Source organism: Geotrypetes seraphini, chromosome 4 (genome assembly GCF_902459505.1).
Source record: "Geotrypetes seraphini chromosome 4, aGeoSer1.1, whole genome shotgun sequence".
Classification (NCBI taxonomy): domain Eukaryota; kingdom Metazoa; phylum Chordata; class Amphibia; order Gymnophiona; family Dermophiidae; genus Geotrypetes; species Geotrypetes seraphini.
Genome location: NC_047087.1, coordinates 147,503,562 through 147,523,917, shown reverse-complemented (window position 1 = coordinate 147,523,917; position 20,356 = coordinate 147,503,562). Strand labels below are relative to the sequence as shown.

At 46.2% G+C, this 20,356-nt stretch overlaps 1 protein-coding gene across 1 annotated transcript in view; it reads left to right on the top strand.

Moving 5' to 3' along the window:
• The window catches only part of OGFOD1 (2-oxoglutarate and iron dependent oxygenase domain containing 1), a 756,310-nt gene that overhangs the window by 434,703 nt on the left and 301,251 nt on the right, over positions 1-20,356 (top strand). The window contains exon 7 of the mRNA XM_033941292.1: positions 3,193-3,321. Coding sequence (XP_033797183.1) covers positions 3,193-3,321 — 129 coding nt within the window. The remainder of the gene's footprint in view (positions 1-3,192; positions 3,322-20,356) is intronic.

The following is a 20,356-nucleotide window of genomic DNA, read 5'->3' as shown; positions in this document are numbered from 1 at the left end:
AGAAACTGAATAAGCTCCCAGCGTAGCGAAAACTGTCAAAATATGATAAAGGTTTAGTATGACATGCCCGGGCCACAAAGGAAGCGGCCGCTGCAGCTCGCACCCTTGTCACACTTCAAGACAAAATCCAGCTTATGGTCCTAGACATCTGGCAGGACCACCTCTCTATCCGAGGGCAAGGAGGTACGTTTGGGAACCTGAGCCACTGCCGAATCCACCCACGGTGGGACTAGGCGCATGGAAAATGCCAAAGCCATGGGATACAATTTAGCCATGGCCCTAGCGTACTTCAGGGGATTCTCAAGGGCCCCCCAACCTCCAAGAGCATTTCTGCCGAGTCCTCATGATCCAGAAATGCAGCGGAAAACGGGCACGTGGAACACATGATCGAACACTCCGCCTGAACTGCAGTCGGAATCAAGTCCCAAGTCCGCAGGGATTCAGAGATAAAATCAGGAAGGCAATTGGACTTAGCCTGAGCACCATCTAATACTCTCCCACATCGTGAGAATCAGCGTTCTGGGAATCCCCGAGATCCGCTAGGCTAGTCACGCAGCGGGACCCACTGAATAGCCGTGTGACAGCAATGACCTAGAAACCAGGGCTGTGGAGTCGAAGTTGGAGGAAATTTCGGGTACCTGGAGTCGGAGTCGGAGTCAGAAGTACAAAAAACTGAGGAGTCGGAGTTGGAACATTTATCTACTGACTCCATTTTTGAACTTGGCATACCAATCACGAGCGATTCTTTCAGCTATAGCACCCACTATATACACAGCACAAATGTTGCGAGCAGCTTCTGCGGCCTTAGAACCTTGATTAAAAGCAAAAAGAAGGTGGTGTCGAAAATGCTCATTTCTCTCAACTTGACATTCCATTTTAACGATATGAAAATTAACCAGTGCTGTGGAGTTGGAGTCGAGGAGTCTGAGTCGGAGGAAATTTCGGGTACCTGGAGTCGGAGTCTGAGTCTGAAGTACAAAAAACTGAGGAGTCAGAGTCGGAACATTTACCTACCGACTCCACAGCCCTGCTAGAAACTGATGCAGGTACCAAGACAATAGAGGGAAGTTGCTGCTGCTGTTCAGGCTTACCAGCAAGGATCAGATTGACATGCTGGAATCCAAAGGCTGTACAGACTGCCGCACCACAGTCTGAAAGGGAGACACAGGCATAGCCCGCTTTCTCATGAAGGCCTGAGACAACATATCCACAATTTCCAGCGGAAAATAGTCCTCGGCAGCTTGAGACGATCAGCGGGATTCAGATTTGAAATTGTCTGAAGATCGATGAGACTTTCCCTGGAACTGCGCCTGCATTTATGTGAAAACACCCTCCTTGCGCAATTGCGGCGTCCTGGATGCTGGAATCGCAACTCTGGCGGCAACGGAGGAAAGCAGGTCCTCTCTAGAGGAGGAAAGTGGAATCCACACACCAGATACGCCCTAATGGGCTGCAGCACACAGAATATGCGGCTGTGCAACCGCAAGCCATCCACCGGATTTACGGCCTTGTCCTGAGGTGGCCATCTGTGAACTGTAAAGAAAATCCAAGATGGCTGCCACAGGTGCCGATTTTGACATAAAAACAGCCGTTAAAAACACAGGAAAACGCTAAAAACGGCATGCAGGGAAACCCCAAATTGAGGAGCCCCCAAAATTGGCAAACTCTGTGACTCACAGACCCCACAGATACATGTGCTGCAATGCATTTCAATGGCAGCCAGCATTACACAGTGCAAGCAAAGGGAGATCATACCTCAGGAGCTGATTAAACTGGATATTTCAGATCTTCTGGCCGCCTCAACTTCCCTGTCACCTCAGATCACGACTATCAGGACCCCGCAGGGAAATCAGGGAAGACATTCGGTGCGGTTCTGATCCCAGCGTACCTCCTTGGGAACCGCAGCCGCCTTTGCAGACGAACCAGGGGAGAAATGGCTCCCGAATCTGGAGACCCGATTCAATCTGCAGGCTGTCCAGAGGGCTTACTGCAGTTTCAGGCTTACAGAGCACCCTCCAGAAGCAGACAAATGTTAACATGTCTGCGATCTCCCGCTGAAGGATCACTTGCACAGAGTTGATCCGCAGCATATAGGCAAACCCGTGAAAAAATCAAAATAAGACTAGAAAGTGAAAACAAATCATGAGCAGAATTAACTGTGAAACCAAGCAGTGAAGCTGCAAGAACAAACTGAAGCCCAAAGGGGAGGTATCTTTTAGTTGCTCTGCAGCTGAAGCTAATAGAGGTACAAGATCCCATCCCTTCAACATCCCGAGAGCTTGTACAAGAAATATAATTGTTACACTTCTGTTTGTTTACTGCTACTTCATGCTCTTGATGTAACTTCGCTGCATTCCTGCAGCCTCTCTTGTAAACCATCTTGAACTGAAAGGTATGACAGGATATAAATAAAGCTGTTATTATTATTAACTTCATCCTATGCCCTCTCATTCCAGAGCTTCCTTTCAAATGAAAGAGACTTGATAAATATGCATTTATGCCACGTAGGTATTTAAATGTCTCTATCATATCTCCCCTCTTCCACCTTTCCTCCAAAGTATATAGATTGAGATCTTTAAGTCTGTCCCCATATGCCTTATGACGAAGACCAAAACACCATTTTAGTACCCTTGCTCTGGACCGACTCCATCCTTTTGATATCATTTTGAAGGTGCAGTCTCCAGAATTGTACACAATATTCTAAATGAGGTCTTATACAGGGACATCAATACCTCCTTTTTCCTACTGGCCATACCTCTTATGCACCCTAGCATCCTTCTAGCTTTCGCCATTACCTTTTCAACCTGTTTGACCACCTTAAAATCATCATATAGTACAGTACATAGGCAGGGAATGGGGTGGACCACTGGGACACTGACTCTACCAATATGTTCGCCTTGCCAGCACAGCATGATTGGTTTGCTTGGCCACTCAGCCAAAAAAGTATTCTGCAGCCCCTGCTTTGGATGGTAGTGCAGTTCACTAAAACAATTGTATGACATAAGCTTATATCTTAGCTGTGTTAAATTGCTGAAGTCTGTAATATAAATATTAAAGCTGAATTTTGAGAACATGACCTGAGCTGATTTGTAGCTAAGATTTGCTATAAAAATGAATTAGGGTATAAAAAGGCCTCTGTATGTGAATGTGGTATATTACTGAATTGGATATTGTCTTGTGTTCTCATTGTAGGTGTCAGAAATTTTGTCCAAGGAGAAGTGCCGTTTGTCAGTGAGTGGGTGGTTCCATGGCCCATCTGTGGAGAGGCCAGCTCGCTACATTGAACCACTTCTCCCTTGGAACCCACATATACCACACGATGTAAGGATAACAATGATCATGTTTATAATTAGTCAAAGCATTCCTTACTTTGGAAAACCTAATTGTTCATTAGAGTGTTAAAGAGTTGCCTATTTTGCTATCCAAAAGAGAAAGTTATTACCATATACAGTATACTCGAATATAAGCAGGGATTTTGGGGCCAAAAAATTGGGGGTTCCGGTTTATATTTGGGCCAGCACCCCTCCCCCACAACTTATTGCAGGTGTCCGCCGGGCTGCCAGGCTCTGCACCCTACCCCCTCCCTGCCCGGTCCATCATATCTCCTCTGCCGCTGGAATCCCTGGTAGTCCAGAGGTGTAGTGGCCAGAAGTGAGCTTTACGCACTCCTGCCCCGCTTCTAACCCAGTCGATTGCTGCAGTGAGTTCCAGCTTCAGCCGCTGAGTGGTACTGAGCAGGAGCATGCTTTGGCGCTGCTTCTCGGCGCTAAGGGACTTCCTGAATGACTCCCGTGAATTCTGGGTAAGGCATTGATAAAGAATTGTTAATGCTTGCTTGAATGGCAGTTTTTGGGGGTTTTTTTCAAAGAGTTTTATTGATTTTATAAAGTATAGAATACAATTCCAAGAATATGGGTGTTGCCAAAAGGGGAACACATAGTAACAATGAGCATTAACACATGTGAAGTGCATTTTATTTGTTTTGTTTGTGCAGAATATAAATAAATGTGGTAATGGAGTACCACAGGTTAGTAACTCCTATGGTAAAGGGATAATACAACTTGCGATCAACCTCACAAGCTGTGGAGCATCAGGCCACTAACTTGCAGCCCGATGCTCCTGATAGCCCTTCATGAAGGGCTGGTGCGGTAAAATTGAAGCATGTTCTAGGGTTATTGAGTTCCCCCCCAAGAAAACAAAAACTGTCCCCTTAAGTTTCAAGTTTATTATGACTTGATATACCGCTTTAAATACCAAAGCGGTTTACATTGTACAAAATTAAAAACAGGTGAAAGGACATACAAACAAAAAATTTCAATTGACAAGACATTGTACAGGAGGCAACTCCTCAATTCTTAAAATGAGGAAGTAATGTAAAGAATGATATGGAGACGGGAAAGACTTGAGTGAACCATTTGTCTTAAGTCTCAAAAGCATCCTTAAAGAGAGAGGTTTTAAAGTTAGATTTTAAATGATTATAATTAGTTTCCAGTCTTAGAGCTATGGGGAGGGCATTCCATAGTGTGGGAGCGACTACAGAATAAATGGTTTTGCATGTTGTGTCATAAAATAACTGCCAAACAGATGGGACTGTATGAAGATGTTGCTGAGATGATTGTATTGAATGTGAAGTTTCATACGGGATCAGAAGTCTGTCAATAAAAGAGGGGGAGTGATTGGTCTGAACATTGAACGCAAGTAAAATAATTTTATGTTCAAATAATTTATATTAAAGGTTCAAAAAAGTGCTAGAAATGCACACAATAAAGCATAACTGATATCTTGCAAAGGTGCACAAAACAATTCCCTAAACCCAGCCCCCCCAAACCCCCAACCCACCCGTCCCCCAGTCTGAGGTTAAGCATCAAATTTAGAGCAAGCAACCCAAAAGGAGTATAACATCACAAATTCAGAAGTCGACTTCGAGCATGAGGAGGAAAATCCATCCAGAACTGTTCCCAGATCAAGCAGAAGCGGCGTCCTGGTCCTGCATCCAAAGTAGCAAAATGTCTATGTTCCAAAGATGCATGAACTAACATCAATGCCGCCACTGATCATAAGAGGGCGGATTGTTAGACAACCAATTAGTAAGTATGGCTTTCTTGCCCATAAGCATCACTCTAGCAAGAAAAGCTGTCATTCCTTTTGGCTTTGGAGATGTAATGGTATAATATCCAAATAGTGCCCGAGGAGCAGGAGTCCAGCGGTGGCCCCACAACATGGAAATATAATGACCCAAGCAGAGCCAAAACTGATGAATGTGAGGGCAAGACCAAAACATGTGACCCAAAGAGGCCTGAGCCCGCATGGGCGATACATATAAACGCAAAACAATCTTCAGTTGGAGTTCCCAATGAAGGACATTAGTGGACGCCCGCCACAAGTTCTTAAGGACTTGTTGTAATTGAGATGCAATCAAAGAGCAGTGAAGGTCCTCCGCCCAAGAAGTGGCAATACCTCCAGATTAGGACCAGGTTGAGAATCACGCACACTCACATGGCGATAATGCAGTGGCGTACCAAGGGGGGGGGAATCCGCCCCAGGTGCACGGCTTGGGGGGGTGCACAGCCGGCCAGGTCCGGGTCCTCCTGCCCTTCCTTTCCCCTGGCCGCGCCCTACAATCCTACCTCCCCCCGCCGACAAGAAGTCTTCCGACATCAATTTTGACGTCGGAGAGGACGTTCCGGGCTAGCCCGGAACGTCCTCTCCGACGTTAGAATTGACGTCGGAAAGACTTCTTGTCGGTGGGGGGAGGTAAGATTGCAGCGGCGCGGACCAGGGGAAAGGAAGGGGAGAGGCACTTTTTTTTTTTTCCGCAGCAGGGAGGGCAGGATGTAGGCAGGCAAGCTGGCTGGCTTTAGCGCGGCAGAGAGGGAGGGAGATAGGTAGACAGACAGGCTGGCTTTGGGGGTGGCCAAAATCTGGAAGGTAGTGGGGGGCATAAGAAGGAGTCACTGGGGGCACTATGGACATTGGACGGAGGCACTAGGGGCACTATGGACACAGGAAGGAGGCACTGGGGGCACTATGGACACGGGAAAAAGGCACTGGGGGCACTAAGGACACAGGACGAGGCACTGGGGGCACTATGGACACAAGACGGAGGCACTGGGGGCACTAAGGACACAGGACGAGGCACTGGGGGCACTATGGACACAAGACGGAGGCACTGTGGGCACTATGGACACAGGACGGAGGCACTGGGGGCACTATGGACACAGGACGGAGGCACTGGGGGCACTATGGACACAGGACGGAGGCACTGGGGGCACTATGGATACAGGACAGAGGCACTGGGGGCACTAAGGACATGGGAAGGAAGGAGGGAGGGAATAGAAAGGGACAATTGTTGGGCCTGAGTGCAGAAAAGAAGGAATGAAAGAAAGGATACACGGTCAATTAATAGATGTCCACTATTGATGAAAAAAATAAATGGTCATATTACCTCTGACTTACTTTCTCTGCAGCAGAGTCGGCAGCCGTTCTGAGGTGCAGGAAGGTCCCGTGCTGACTCGTCTGCCAGCTCTGCTCTGGAAGAAGTAAGTTACGTCAGAGGGGGTGGACCCATCAGACGCAGTCATTGCGGGACTTTGCCACAACTCCCTGCGTCTGCCGGGTCCACCCCCTCCGATGTAACTTACTTCTTCTGGAGTAGAGTCAGCAGACGAGTCATTGTGGGACCTTCCAGTATGCGGCTGCTGAGTCCGCTCCAGAGCAAATACGTCGGAGTGTGGTGGACTGGCAGCCGGCAGCTACAATCATCGTGGGACCTTGCATGAAGGGAGAGAAAGGAGCAGGATTGCTGGAATGGAAGAGTGGTGGAGGGAAAGAAAGGGTTGCAGGGCGGTATGGAAGGGTGGTGCTGATAGAATTGATGTACAGAGAAAGTGGAGAGACTTAAGGGGGAAGGATATTGGAGGGAGAGAAAGGGGGCAGATACTGATTGAAGGGTGGATGGCGAGAGAAAGGGCAGACATTGGATGATAGTGGGGAGCCTATGCTGGATGGAAGTGCAGATGGGAGAGATAAGGGAGCAAATGCAGGAAGGAAATGGGAGGAGAGAAAGAGGGGAGCAGACGCTGGATGGAAGTGGACAGAGAGAGGGGAGAAGGTACTAGATGGAAGGGTTGGATAAAGAGGGTACATGATGGAAGGAGGGGATAAATAAAAGGAGGACACATGATGGGGAGAAAAGGATTGAGTTAGGGAAACACTGGAGGGGTGAGGGAAAGAGGTGGCTAACTTTAGGTAGACAGTAAAAAAGGACATTGATGAGAGGGTAGTAAGAACGTAATCTAGACAGATGCAGAAAATAAATTGAAAAGGAAAATAAGGGAAAGGGATTGCAGAGGAGAGGTGTGGGAGAGGGAAGGAGAGGAGAGAGATGCCAGACCAATGGGGGTGACAGAGAGATGGAAGGGGGAGGCATACAGTTCATCCCGGGACAAGCAGGCAGGTATTCTCACAAGTGGGTGACATGATCCAACGGAGCCCCGATGCGGACGCCTCACAAGCAGTCTTGCTTGAAGAAACTCAAAGTTTCGAGTCGCCCGCACCGCGCATGCGCGAGTGCCTTCCCGCCCACTGCAGGGCGCGTCTCCTCAGTTCTTACTTTTCCGTGGAGCTGAGAAGTCCGTCTTCGACTCTCTGCGTGAAGTTTCTTCACTTGTGCTTTCTTAAGTCCGTGGTTTTGGGTTAATTTTCTCACAATCGCTGATTTTCGTCGTGTTTTGTTGTTTTTCAAAAAAAAAAAATTTCTTCCATCCGTTCGACCGGGCAGGCCACGTGGCCGCAGCCCCGCGGCTTTGATCTTGCTGCCTATGTCCCGGCCTGCTACCGGTTTTAAAAAATGTTCCATGTGCCAGCGCACGATTTCACTGACGGACCCTCATCGACGCTGTCTTCGATGTCTCAGGCCTCAACACCTCCCGAAATCGTGCCGGCCTTGCTCAACACATACAGCCTGTGCTTTCAAGCGTCTTTGCCTCTTGTGGGAGCAGCTTTACAGCATGGAGTCTTCGACGGAGCTTCACCTTCGACCTCATCCGAAGCTCTCCAGCCTTCCACATCTGCTGCTCCGAGCCTCATCAAACCTGCTTCGTTTGTACCGGCTCAGCCTTCCACGCCGGCTGCGATGCTTTCCTCTGTCTCTTCAGGTCAGATAGCGCAGCAGCCCATTTCCCCGGTAGTCCTCAAAGTGCCCAAGACTTCTAAGTCCAAGCACTCTCACACTGCCTCGAGGGAGCACAAAGCCCGTGCAGGTGGTCCCGTTGGTGACACGGATCCACCCTTGCCGGCTTCGTTCCAGACGTTACTTGAGAAGCAATTCATTCAGCTCTTTACCACAATGGGGCCGAAGCTTCTCTCTCAACTCCAGCCTGGGCATGCGGAGATCTCCCGCGAGGTCTAGCCGCCTCCTGTGCCTCAGCCGTACGCACACTCTCTACAGGGAGCAGAGTCTCTGCGAGTGTCTGGTCTGGCATCGATGCATGCATCGCAAGGAGCAGAGTCTTTGCCCATGCCTCCATTGGAACCAATTCACTCGATGCAAGGGCTCGAGTCTTTGCGAGTGCCTCGCGGTGCTTCCAGCCATCCACCTCTGCTTTGATCCACCGCTTCCAGCCCCAACCACTCTCTGGGGGCCTCAGCGAAGACACACTCGCCTCGTCTGTCGAGGCCTGCTTCCAGACATAGCTCGCATCATCGATCGAGACATTCTTCGAGGCATTCATCCAGGCATGCCTCGCCTCATCGGAAGCAGCCTTTTCTTCAGTATTCACCACCGGCTACTTCACCTCCTCCACTGCCGGAGCTCGAGGACACGATGGGATCTTTTTCCCCATCTAGATCCCCGTCCTCATTGGATCCAGAAGCCTCGACATCCTCGAGTCCCTCTCGAGGCACTGCTTTGGCTGACCAGCTTTCTTTTTCTTCTTTTCTCCGTCAGATGGTAGCTGATTTGGACATTCAACTGGACACTGGGTCCAAATTTTCGAAGGAGTATCTCGAGACAATGCATCTCACTCAACCTCCTGCTGAATCCCTCAAGCTTCCTCTTCATAAGCTGTTGGATCAGTCCTTTGTCCGCTGTCTGGAGACCCCCTATTCCATCCCCGCTGTTCCGGGAAAATTGGATTCCAGATACCGCACGGTTCATCATAAGGGGTTTGACAGTGCCCAGCATCCGTCAGCCTGTTAATAGGCAGCATCCACAGAAGTAACAGCAGAAGCCTCAACCCTCTGCTGTCCCCAAGGCTCCTCAGCCTTTTTTGACTGTCTCCTTCAAAGCATAACGTCAGTCGTTCTGCCTTTCCCCATTTTCCCCCCTATCGGAGGTCGTCTCCATCATTTTTACCACCGATGGACGACTATTATCTCCGACCTCTGGATCCTTTCCATCGTAAGGGAGGGATACTCTCTTCAGTTCCATCAAGTTCCTCCGGAACATCCTCCAAGAGAGTATCCTCCTCTGCCCAGACCATCCTTCTTCTTCAGGAAGCTCAGGATTTGCTGCAACTCCGGGCTGTCGAGCCGGTTCCTTTGGCTCAACAGAACAAGGGTTTTTACTCCCGGTACTTCCTTGTTCCGAAGAAGACAGGCAATCTGCGTCCTATTTTGGATCTCAGGGTGCTCAACAAATATCTGGTCAAAGAAAAGTTTCGCATGCTGACCCTGGCATCTCTGTATTCCCTCCTCGAGCAGAACAACTGGTTATGCTCTCTGGATCTTAAGGAGGCCTACACTCACATTCCCATTCATCCGGCCTCCCGTCAATACCTCAGATTTCGGCTGGGACATCTTCATCTTCAATACCGAGTGCTCCCTTTCGGCCTGGCATCGTCCCCCAGAGTCTTCACCAAGTGTCTGGTTGTGGTGGCCGCAATGCTCAGGAACCATGGTCTTCAGGTGTTTCCCTATCTGGATGACTGGCTCATAAAGGATTCCACGTCTCAGAGAGCCGACCTGGTGACTCAGCGCACTATCTGGTTCCTGCAGAGTCTGGGGTTCGAGATCAACTTTCCAAAATCACGTCTGCAACCTTCCCAGACTCTTCCCTTCATCGGAGCTGTTCTGGATACTATCCAACTCAGAGCGTTCCTCCCTCCACAACGTCTGGAAGCTCTTCTCCGTCTTTTGTCATTCAGTGTCCTCTCGCCCATCCATCTCGGCGAGACACATGATGGTTCTTCTGGGCCACATGACTTCCACAGTACACGTAACTCCTTTTGCCAGACTTCACCTCAGAATTCCTCAGTGGACCCTGGCCTCTCAATGGACGCAGATTTCCGACCCTCTGACTCGACACATTCAGGTTACTCATAGAAACATAGAAGATGACGGCAGAAAAGGGCTACAGCCCATCAAGTCTGCCCACTCTGCTTACCCACCCCCTTTCTATGCCCTAATGACCCAATTTCCTTATCTTGGGGCATGGACAGGGGGTGGGTAAGCAGAGTGGGCAGACTTGATGGGCTGTAGCCCTTTTCTGCCGTCATCTTCTATGTTTCTATGAGTAACCTGGATGTGTCTTCACTGGTGGATGCTCTCTTCCAATCTATCCAGAGGCTTACTGTTTCACACGCCCTCCCCATCAGAAGATTCTCACGGCCGACTCTTCGACTTACGCTTGGGGGTCTCATCTGGATAGTCTCCGCACCCAAGGCTATTGGACCAGTGCAGACCGCCAGTGCCACATTAATCTCCTGGAACTCAGGGCGATCTTCAATGCTCTCACTGCTTTTCAACATCTGCTTCACGACCGTGTGGTCCTCATTCGCACAGACAACCAAGTCGCCATGTATTATGTCAACAAACAGGGAGGCACGGGATCGGCCTCTCTCTGTCAGGAAGCTCTGAAAGTTTGGGATTGGGCAATTCGCCACAACACCTTCCTCAAAGCTGTCTACATTCAGGGGGCAGACAATGCCTTAGCAGACAACTTGAGTCATCTTCTGCAACCTCATGAGTGGACTCTCCATTCCATGCCCCTTCATCACATTTTCTCTCTGTGGGGAACGCCTCAGATAGAGCTCTTCGCAGCCCCCCCACAACTTAAAAATGCCTCAGTTCTGCTCCAGGATCTACACTCATCACCTCGAGGCAGATGCTTTTCTTCTGGACTGGACGAATCTCTTTCTGTATGCGTTGCCTCCATTTCTTCTCATTCAAAAAACTCTGGTCAAGCTGAAAACCGACCGTGCCACCATGATTCTGATTGCTTCTCGGTGGCCCAGGCAACCTTGGTACTCCCTTCTACTTCAACTCAGCAGCAGGGAGCCCTTCCTTCTGCCAGTGTTTCCATCGCTGCTTACACAACATCAGGGATCTCTGCATCATCCCAACCTGCAGCCTGACAGCTTGGTTCCTTTCAACGTGACTCCTCTCCAGTTTTCGCAAGCTGTGAGAGATGTGTTGGAAGCTTCACGGAAGCCAGCTACTAGACAATGCTATTGCCAAAAATAGACTAGATTTTCTACTTGGTGTTTTTCTCATCATCAGGAGCCTCAACATTCCTCCTTATCCTCAGTTTTGGACTATTTTTTGCACCTTTCTCATTCTGGCCTCAAGTCTACATCGATACGAGTCCATCTGAGTGCAATTGCTGCTTTCCATCAGCCGCTTCAAGGGAAACCTCTCTCTGCTCATCCTGTGGTTTCCAGATTCATGAAAGGACTTCTCCATGTCAATTCTCCTCTCAAACCGCCTCCAGTGGTTTGGGACCTCAATATTGTTCTTTCTCAGCTTATGAAACCTCCATTTGAACCTATTGACAAGGCTTATCTGAAGTATCTCACTTGGAAAGTGGTGTTTCTCATTGGCCTCACTTCTGCTCGTCAAGTTAGTGAGCTTCAAGCATTGGTTGCGGATCCAACTTTTACAGTGTTCCATCATGACAAGGTGGTTCTTCGCACTCATCCAAAATTCCTTCCTAAAGTTGTCTCAGAATTTCATCTCAATCAATCCATTGTTCTTCCAGTGTTTTTTCCGAAGCCTCATTCTCATCCTGGAGAATCAGCTCTTCATACTCTGGACTGTAAGCGTGCTTTGGCTTTCTATCTGGAACGCACCAAACCGCACAGAACTGCTCCTCAACTTTTCATCTCCTTTGATCCGAACAAGTTGGGACGTCCTATCTCTAAGCGTACTATCTCCAACTGGATGGTGGCTTGTATCTCTTTCTGCTATGCCCAGGCTGGATTACCCATTCACAGTAAAGTCACAGCCCATAAGGTCAGAGCGATGGCAGCTTCTGTAGCTTTCCTCAGATCTACACCTATTGAGGAAATTTTTAGAGCTGCTACATGGTCCTCGGTTCATACCTTCACTTCTCACTATTGTCTGGATGCTTTCTCCAGACGGGATGGACAATTTGGCCAAACAGTATTACAAAATTTATTCTCCTAAGTTGCCAACTCTCCCACCATCCTACTTTGGTTAAGTTGGAGGTCACCCACTTGTGAGAATACCTACCTGCTTGCCCTGGGATAAAGCACAGTTACTTACCGTAACAATTGTTATCCAGGGACAGCAGGCAGCTATTCTCACATCCCACCCACCTCCCCTGGGTTGGCTTCTCTGCTAGCTATCTGAACTGAGGAGATGCGCCCTGCGCTGGGCGGGAACACACTCACGCATGCGCGGTGCGGGCAACTTGAAACTTCGAGTTTCTTCAAGCAAGACTGCTTGTAAGGCGTCTGCATCGGGGCTCCGTTGGATCACGTCACCCACTTGTGCTTGCTGTCCCTGGATAACAACTGTGACGGTAAATAACTGTGCTTTCTGGAAGGAGCATAGAAGGAGAGAAGATGCCATATAGGGGAAGAGAGACGGCAGACATGGAAGGAAGAGAGTTACAAGAAGATGAAGAAAGCACAGAAGACAATGATAGAAAAATTTTTTCTATTTATTGCTTTAGGAGACATGTGTCACTGTTTCTGTGGTGCACTGTATGCAGAGTCCAGCTTCTTACTGGTTAAATTTAACCTTTGTCTATGTATTTCTATTTTATCCCCCCCCTTTTACAAAACTGTGGAGCGTTTTTTTAGCGTCAGCCGTGATGGTAGCAGCTCTGATGCTCCGAATTCTATGAGCGTCAGAGCTGTTACCACCTTGGCTAAAATCCACACTACAGTTTTGTAAAAGGGGGAGAGGTTAGTTTGTGATGACATATTCCATACTAGGCGAAGGTGTTTTCTTTGTTCTGTGTGTTCGAAAGACATGGTTTTTTGTTAGGATTGACTGCAGGATTGATCTGTACTAGTCTGGCTTGTTTAGTTTTACAATGGGTGTATTGATGTTGTACTGCTCACTGCATATGTAAGATGCTGCCTTTTCCTAGGTACTCATGTGTGACGTGTGGCTTGTTACTAAAAATCATGATTTTCGTACAGATGGGGGGTTGTCAAAAAATGATGGGCCCGGGCTGTCACATATGCTAGGTACTGTAGCTGGAAAAACCCCAGATGTCCTGAAAACTCAATGTATAGTATGATGTGTAACAGTCATTAGACATTGAGACATGGAGACGTCCGCTTTGAATTGAGTCTGATCGGTCGGGATACAGCATGAAAATGTGAAACGCTGGCCACCGTTGGTGTACCAATCAGCAGGATAAATGGATTTTATTCCTCTATCTTTAATATTTACTGGCATTATACAGCACAGCATAAGACACGGACATAAATTGAAGGTTTTTTTGCCAGTGAGGTTACCGCTCGACTGCCTCTTTAAGCCGTTTTGGTGAGGTGGGAGGGCCCGTTCTGAGGCTTTTTCCTTCATGTTGTAGTGATCTGGTCTATGCTGTGTCTGTCTGATTTATTTTATTGGACTTTACCACACTCGTTCTGAAAGTGTTTATCATACTACATATGCTAGGTATGCCACTGCAATAACGAAGAGGTATTGATTGCTGCACAGATAAACTAAATAGTTCAGAAATGGCCTCTCTACAGTCCTCTGTCAAAGTAGCAGCTGGCAAGGATTTAACATAATGTATAATTTGATAATAAGCAAAATAATCTGCAGGCGGTAGGTCAAAGGTACGTTGTAAATCAGAAAAAGAAGCCAAATGTCCCTCATCAGTAAACAATAAATAAATATTGTAATCCTTTATCAGCGCAACGCTGAAATGTTATACTGCGTATGTTAGGCAAGAAATTACAATTGCCCTGAATTGGCAAGTAGAGAGAAGAAACAGGATAATTTCAAACAGTTACAAACCCAGCGCCACATCCGTCGTGCGGGGGCAAAAATAGGGTAATGTGCCACAACGTGACGGAGAGCAGGAGCTGAAACATGCAATAAAAAACTAATATGATAAGGAGATAACAATGTTAATTCTAGCTGAGTGGCAATATAACAAGATGTACCTCTAAACCATTAATGTCGCATCTGACAGGCCAATGCATACCATTGAACATATAACATCCCATACCACCCCTGTTCCCTGGGTAAACACAACCTAGAAAAAGTCATACGAGGTCTTTTACATTGCCAAACATAACGTTGCAGGCTTCTGGTAAGTTGGATATTGTGAGTCTGAGATAATAGTAAAGGGAGAACCTGAAACCTATATGACCATTTGGGAAATAAGACCATGTTAAAAAGAGCCACCCTTCCTGCCACCGATAACGGGAAAGTGGACCAAATTTTAAGGGATTGCAAGGTATCTGCCAATAGGGGACCCGGATGGTCTCCAGAGAATGGCCACCCGGAAGGTCTCGGGACTCAAGGATCTCCCGTACGAAGAAAGGCTGGATAAATTACAGCTATACTCACTCGAGGAGCGCAGAGAGAGGGGTGACATGATAGAGACATTCAAACATCTCACGGGCCGCATCGAGATGGAAGAAGATATCTTCTGCTTCAAGGGTCCAGCGGCAACAAGGGGGCATCCGTGGAAAATTAGGGGCGGAAAACTGCATGGGGACACCAGGAAATTCGTTTTCATTGAAAGGGTGGTTGATCGCTGGAATAGTCTCCCACTTCAGGTTATTGAGGCCAGCAGCGTGCCTGATTTTAAGGCCAAATGGGACAGACACGTGGGATCTATTCACAATGAAAGGTAGGGGAGGGTCTTTGAGGTGGGCAGACTGGATGGGCCGTGGCCCTTATCTGCTGTCTATTTCTATGTTTCTATGATATTACAAGCATATAAAGTGGTGATATCCCGAGGTAACCATATCCCCAAATATTTAATCGAGGTAGGGGCCTAGGAATAAGGAAAATTGCCACCCAAGTGTCTTGTATGGTAGCAGGACACGCTAACGCGTGAGATTTATGGTAATTTAACGTAAAACCTAAATTCTTCGAGAGAGTGTAAAAGATGAGTAATAGAAGTATCAGGGTGTGTTAAAGTAAAAAGCAGATCATCCGCAAAGGCTAGCACCTTTACTGTGTGAGCAACAAATGTGATAAAATAATTTTAAATGTACTTCTATGGGAGATGGGCAACCAATGGGCCCTTTTAAAGAGGGGTTACATGGTCAAACTTCTTTGCATTGAAGATCATTTGTTCAGCAGTATTTTTAATAATTTACCCCAACCCCTACAGACCCTCCAAAGACATATCATGTGTCCTCAGTTCAAGTCCTGCTTTCAATCCCTGTAGCCTGGATACCCTAATAATCCCTACTCCCACCAGGGAAATACCTGGCAAGGTAAGGCCTATTTGTTTGCACCAAGTGACCTCTCATTCATACCAATTTACCACAACTGCCTCAAAAAATAAAACAGCCGAGGAGCAGATGAGTCACATTAGGCTCAGGTAGACTACGATATGTGGCACAAAAACATCCACCCTTGCAATTATTGCTTGTACAGAATTCCTTTGCTCCATTAGAGCATTGTGATGCTTCAGAAAAAATCTGTGCAAAACTCTGTTGCACGACTCATCTTCTACCAACCTCTCTACATTCATGTCATCCCTCTCCTTAAGTCACTTCACTTGCTCCCTATCTGCCATCGCATACAATTTAAGATCTTATTGCTGACCTACAAGTGTGTTCATTCTTCTGCCCCTCAATATCTTACCTCGCTTCTCTCTCTTTATACACCTCTCAGAGAACTCCGTTCCTCAGATAAGTCACTCTTAGCTTTACCCTTATCCCTCCACTGCCAATTCCAGACTTCGGTCCTATCATCTAGCTGCCCCATATAACTGGAATAAATTACCAGCTTTTGTCTGTCAATATTACCAGCTTTTGTCTGTCTTCCCTTGTTTAAAAGCAGACTGAAAACCCACTTTTTTGATATAGCCTTCAATCCTTAACCCTACTCCTCTGTCCTCCAATCCAGCCAGCTGATAAACCATTCCCCTTAACTGTATCTATGACATCATGTTTGGCTGTTTAGATTGTAAGCTTTCGAGCAGGGACTGTTTCTTTCTTCTTTGTGACTTTGTGCAGTGCTGCGTGCGTTTGTTAGCGCTATATAAATAATTAATAATGGTAGTAGTAACTAAAACCAGTGAAGATAGCTCAAGAGGTAAAGCACCCCCAAAGCACAAATAAAAATGCTCAAACCAGATAATTATTGCTGCTAGGGGATTCTATCATCAGAGGCATTAACCTTGGAGCATAATTCAAGGCTCCCAAAATAGTGAAATACCTTCCAGAATCCTCAGCTACCAGAAGTACCAGGCAAATATTGACTATAATTGGAGAAGAAACTAAGGGTTCTAACTCTAATGTTATCAACCTGCGCACAAATTACCAGGTCAACATTACCTCACTAATTTATTTATTTATAAAATTTCTTAACCATCTATAACTAAGTGGTTTACAGCATAAAGCATTTACAGTGATTCAGAGAGCAACATCAAGTTTCAAGTTTATTAAAATTTTGATATAAACGCAGTATCAAATATTTTCAATGCGTATAACAATAAAAGTTGTTTTTTTTGGGGGGGACAAAATAAAACAATTTATACAGGTAAACATACAATCGATGTACACAATTAATTAGTGATACATAGGGAAAGAGGAGTGAACTACAATTGTTAAAGAAAGTAGAAGAACATTTAAGGAAAAACAACATCAGGAGGGTAATTGAAAATGTTTTACAAATAAAGCTAGGTCTAAAAGTGAAAGGGAGAAGTTGTGACCTATATATACATCTGGTTAGGTTTAAGTATTTGAGCCTGAGATTATTGATAAGAGTTATCCTGTTTAACCCTCTAAAAATAGGAAACTACAGTAGGCAGAAAGCTTTTTGTGAGTTGGGGAGGGGTTAGAACCTTTCATAAAAACTATAGTATAATGGTTTATGGGAAGTGGGGTTTTTGTTTGTTTGTTTGTTTCCCTTCCTATGGCTCATTGTGCTTTATTAGCTTTTTGCAACTAGAGTTAGTTGTGCCATGAATAATTTGATTTAATGTCCCTTAATGTACAAGGGTTGAAAATACCTTTGAAACGTCAGCTTATGTTTCGAGAGGCATCTCGATTGCAGGCTGATGTTCTATTTATCTATGAAACCCATTTGATTCCCAAACATAATAGTGTTGACACATAAGAGATTCCCGTAAGTTGCATAAACATTCATGGCAAATTCTTAAGACTTGGGGAGATCGGGAGGGGCACTATATATTGGTAAAGGTACAACTCCAACATATATATACTTTCTTGAATATTTATGCTCCCAACTCCAATCAAGGGAACTTATTTCTAACCTCTCTCAGGTAATGGTTGACACCATAGAGCAGTGGTCTCAAACTCAAACCCTTTTCGGGGCCACATTTTGGATTTGTAGGTACTTGGAGGGCCGCAGAAAAAATAGTTAATGCCTTATTAAAGAAATGACAATTTTGCATGAGGTAAAACTCTTTATAGTTTATAAAACTTTCCTTTAACAGTTAAAAGGAAAGATATATAAACTATAAAGAGTTTTACCTCATGCAAAATTGTCATTTCTTTAATAAGACATTAACTATTTTTTCTGCGGCCCTCCAAGTACTCTATTTTTTTCTGCAGCACTCACATTTAAAGTTCAATATCTTTTCTTTCTCAAAACTGGCACATTTCAATCACTAAATTGAAAATAAAATCATTTTCCTACCTTTGTTTGGTAATTTCATCAGTCTCTGGTTGCACTTTATTCTTCTGACTGTGCATCCAATACTTCTTCCCTTCTTTCAGCCTCCTGTATGCTTCCTCTCCTCCAGACCTCATTCCCTCCCCCAACTTTTTCTTTCTTTCTCTGTCTGTCTTTCTCCGATTCCGTGCCCCATTTTTTGCTTTGTTTCTGGTTCCCTGTCCCCCCTCCTTCTTTCTGGCTCGCTGTCCCCACCCCACTTTCTTTCTTTCTTCCTTTCTTCCTGCCCTCCCCATGCCACCGCCGCCGCAGAATAGGCTGCTGCTGCTGCCGCTATCGGAAACAGGCCATCTCCCTGCTTCTCTTCTGCACGGGGCCGACCAACTCTCGCTGCCCGATGTCAATTCTAACGTTGGAAAAGACGTTCCGGGCAGCCAGGCAGCGATTGGCTAGCCAGAACGCCCTCTCGACATCAGAATTGACGTCAGGCTGCCAGAGTTGGTCGGCCCTGCAGAGAAGAGAATAGTGCCCCCCCCCCCTTGGTACGCCACTGGAGCAGCAGCGTGTCTGGCCAGCTCGTTCGTTCAAAGCCGCGGGTGGCGGCTCCTTGTGAGATCCGCGCCTGCGTCTGAAGCCTCTCTGATGTTGTGACATCAGAGAAGCTTCCGATGCAGGAGTGGATAGCGCAAGGAGCTGCCAACTCGCGGCTTTGAGTGAACGAGCCGTCTGCTGCTCCAGACCGCGGGCCGCAAATAAAACCTGGAGAGCCATATGTGGCCCGCGGGCCGCATGTTTGAGACCGCTGCCATAGAGAGTACTTTATTTATGGGGGAAGATTATAATCTTACCCTGAATCCTGAGGTGGATAATTCAGCCTCCTCAGTCCTTTATGCTCAGAAGGATAGAATTAAATTTCAGCGTTATTTATAGCAATGGGGCTGATTGATATTTGGCGGGTGCTTCACCCGGGATCCAAATGAGTATACTCATTTTTCTTTGACATACTTCTCCTTATTGCGCATAGATTTTTGGTTAGGCACGCCAACTACTTTGGGATGGGTGGTCTCCTCGGATATTCATTCTGCTCAAAAGATATCCAGTGTTCTGACAGCATTATTGGCAACTCAATGAAGCCTTTTTGTTGGATTTGAATAATGTTTTCCAGTTGGAAATCCAACTGAATTTTTTTTGAATGATACGCCTGAGATTACCCCCCTTGTTCTGTGGGAAACTCTAAAAGTAGTTATGCAAGGCAATATTATTTTATTTCAGGCATATTTGAATAAGACAAAGAGGGCAGAGGAAACTCAGCTATGTGGTCAAATAGCTTCTTGGGAAAAGTTAGGCGGGGATGGAGAAGGATACACCTGAAATCTGGGGTAAGATTCGGGAAGCTAAGCTGCGACTATATGCTTTGGAGTTGGCTGATATATCAGAATCTCTTAATAAAACTATACAGGTATACTTTGAGTTCAATAATCAGGCAAATTGGCTACTGGCTCATAAATTGCATAAGCATCAGGGAGTATCCGGGAGACGTCTGGCAAGGTACTTACTCAAATGGCCCAAATACAGCAGGAGTTTTTGCGCTTTTATAAGAATCTTTAAAAACCTGAAGCCTCTCCCGATGCCTCTCTGATTTGACATTTTTGCCAGGGGCTCCTCTTCCTCGGATCTCACCAACAGAGGATGTTATTATCACAATCTATCACTCTGCGTATATATACGGAATCTTTTGAATTGTTTAGAGGCACTAGAAGGGCTGTGCTTTATCTCCTTTCTTATTAGCTTTAATGGTAGAGCCCTTGGCATATCTCATCAGAACATCTGGGGAGGTAATGGGAATTATTTCCGGGTCTATGGAACATCGTATTTTATTATTTGCTGATGATGTTTTGCTTACTTTGAGTAAACTAAACTAAACTAAACTAAACCTTGGGTTTGTATACCGCATCATCTCTACATTCACAAAGCTCAACACGGTTAACAAGGGTTAGGGTAGAAAGGAACTCCAGTGAAAGGAAAAGACAAAATGAAGAGAAAATTTAGGACAGAGTAACCAGAGAGAGGAAGAATTACATTTTTGAAAATAACCAGGTTTTCAGATGTTTACGGAAGATTTGGAGGGAGCTCAGATTCCTAAGAGGGGAGGTAAGATTGTTCCAGAGCTCAGTGATTCTGAAAGGGAGGGAGGAACCTAGTTTTCCTACAAGGGAAACGCCTTTTCGAGAGGGAAAGGAAAGTTTCAGTTTTTGGGTAGATCTGGTGGAATTGGGGTTAGAGGAATTCCAAGAAAGAGGAATAAAAGGGGGGATAATGCCGTTTA